Below are 1,104 nucleotides of genomic sequence, written 5' to 3'. Positions count from 1 at the left end.
ATGATGAAGAGGATGATGAAGATGATGAAGAGGATGATGAAGATGATGAAGAGGATGATGAAGAGGATGAAGAGGATGATGAAGAGGATGAAGAGGATGATGAAGATGATGAAGATGATGTAGAAGATGAAGAGGATGAGGAGGATGAAGAGGATTAGGAGGATGAAGCGGATGAAGATGATGATGTAGATGATGAAGATGATGAAGAGGATGATGAAGAGGATGAAGAGGATGATGAAGATGATGAAGAGGATGAAGAGGATGAAGGAGGTGATGAAGATGATGAAGAGGATGATGAAGAGGATGAAGAGGATGATGAAGATGATGAAGAGGACGAAGAGGATGATGAAGAGGATGAAGAGGATGATGAAGAGGATGAAGAGGATGATGAAGATGATGAAGAGGATGATGAAGAGGATGATGAGGATGATGAAGAGGATGATGAAGATGATGAAGAGGATGATGAAGATGATGAAGAGGATGATGAAGAGGATGAAGAAGATGATGAAGATGATGAAGAGGACGATGAAGATGATGAAGAGGATTAGGAGGATGAAGCGGATGAAGATGATGAAGGTGATGAAGAGGATGATGAAGATGATGAAGAGGATGAAGAGGATGATGAAGATGATGAAGAGGATGAAGAGGATGATGAAGATGATGAAGAGGATGAAGAGGATGATGAAGATGATGAAGAGGATGAAGAGGATGATGAAGATGATGAAGAGGATGAAGAGGATGATGAAGATGATGAAGAGGATGAAGAGGATGATGAAGATGATGAAGAGGATGAAGAGGATGATGAAGATGATGAAGAGGATGAAGAAGATGATGACTGGATGTCAGTGGATACAGACAGGTACTGGCTGAACGCTGCGGTCACAGAGCAGAGGATTGTGGGTAATGAGTCTCTTACTGGGGTCATGGCGGGAGTCTGAGTGTCCGTTGGGGTCCGAGCTGCCGGAGGCTGGAACGACAGGTGGAGGTGAATGATTCTGTTTCTGACCTGTGTCCAGATGTTTGTCCAGAACATCTGTTTGTTCTGAACAAATAATAAAATCCTGTCAACAACGTCACGCCATGTTTTATATTTCATGTTGAGAA

At 42.6% G+C, this 1,104-nt stretch overlaps 1 protein-coding gene across 1 annotated transcript in view; it reads right to left on the bottom strand.

The window, feature by feature from the left end:
• fhod1 (formin homology 2 domain containing 1) overlaps positions 1 to 1,051 on the bottom strand; it is a 12,563-nt gene extending 11,512 nt beyond the window's left edge. The window contains exon 1 of the mRNA XM_087173321.1: positions 548 to 1,051. Within this exon, the coding sequence (XP_087029447.1) occupies positions 548 to 1,033 (486 nt within the window). The 5' untranslated portion in view covers positions 1,034 to 1,051. The remainder of the gene's footprint in view (positions 1 to 547) is intronic.
• Between the last annotated feature and the right edge of the window lie 53 nt (positions 1,052 to 1,104).

Source organism: Seriola lalandi, unplaced genomic scaffold, assembly GCF_002814215.2.
Source record: "Seriola lalandi dorsalis isolate HSWRI2012SDOR001 ecotype SW California unplaced genomic scaffold, Sedor1 jcf7180002054173, whole genome shotgun sequence".
Taxonomy (NCBI): Eukaryota; Metazoa; Chordata; class Actinopteri; order Carangiformes; family Carangidae; genus Seriola; species Seriola lalandi.
The sequence above is the reverse complement of the archived record's forward strand: the minus strand, read 5'-3'. Positions and strand labels throughout refer to the sequence as shown.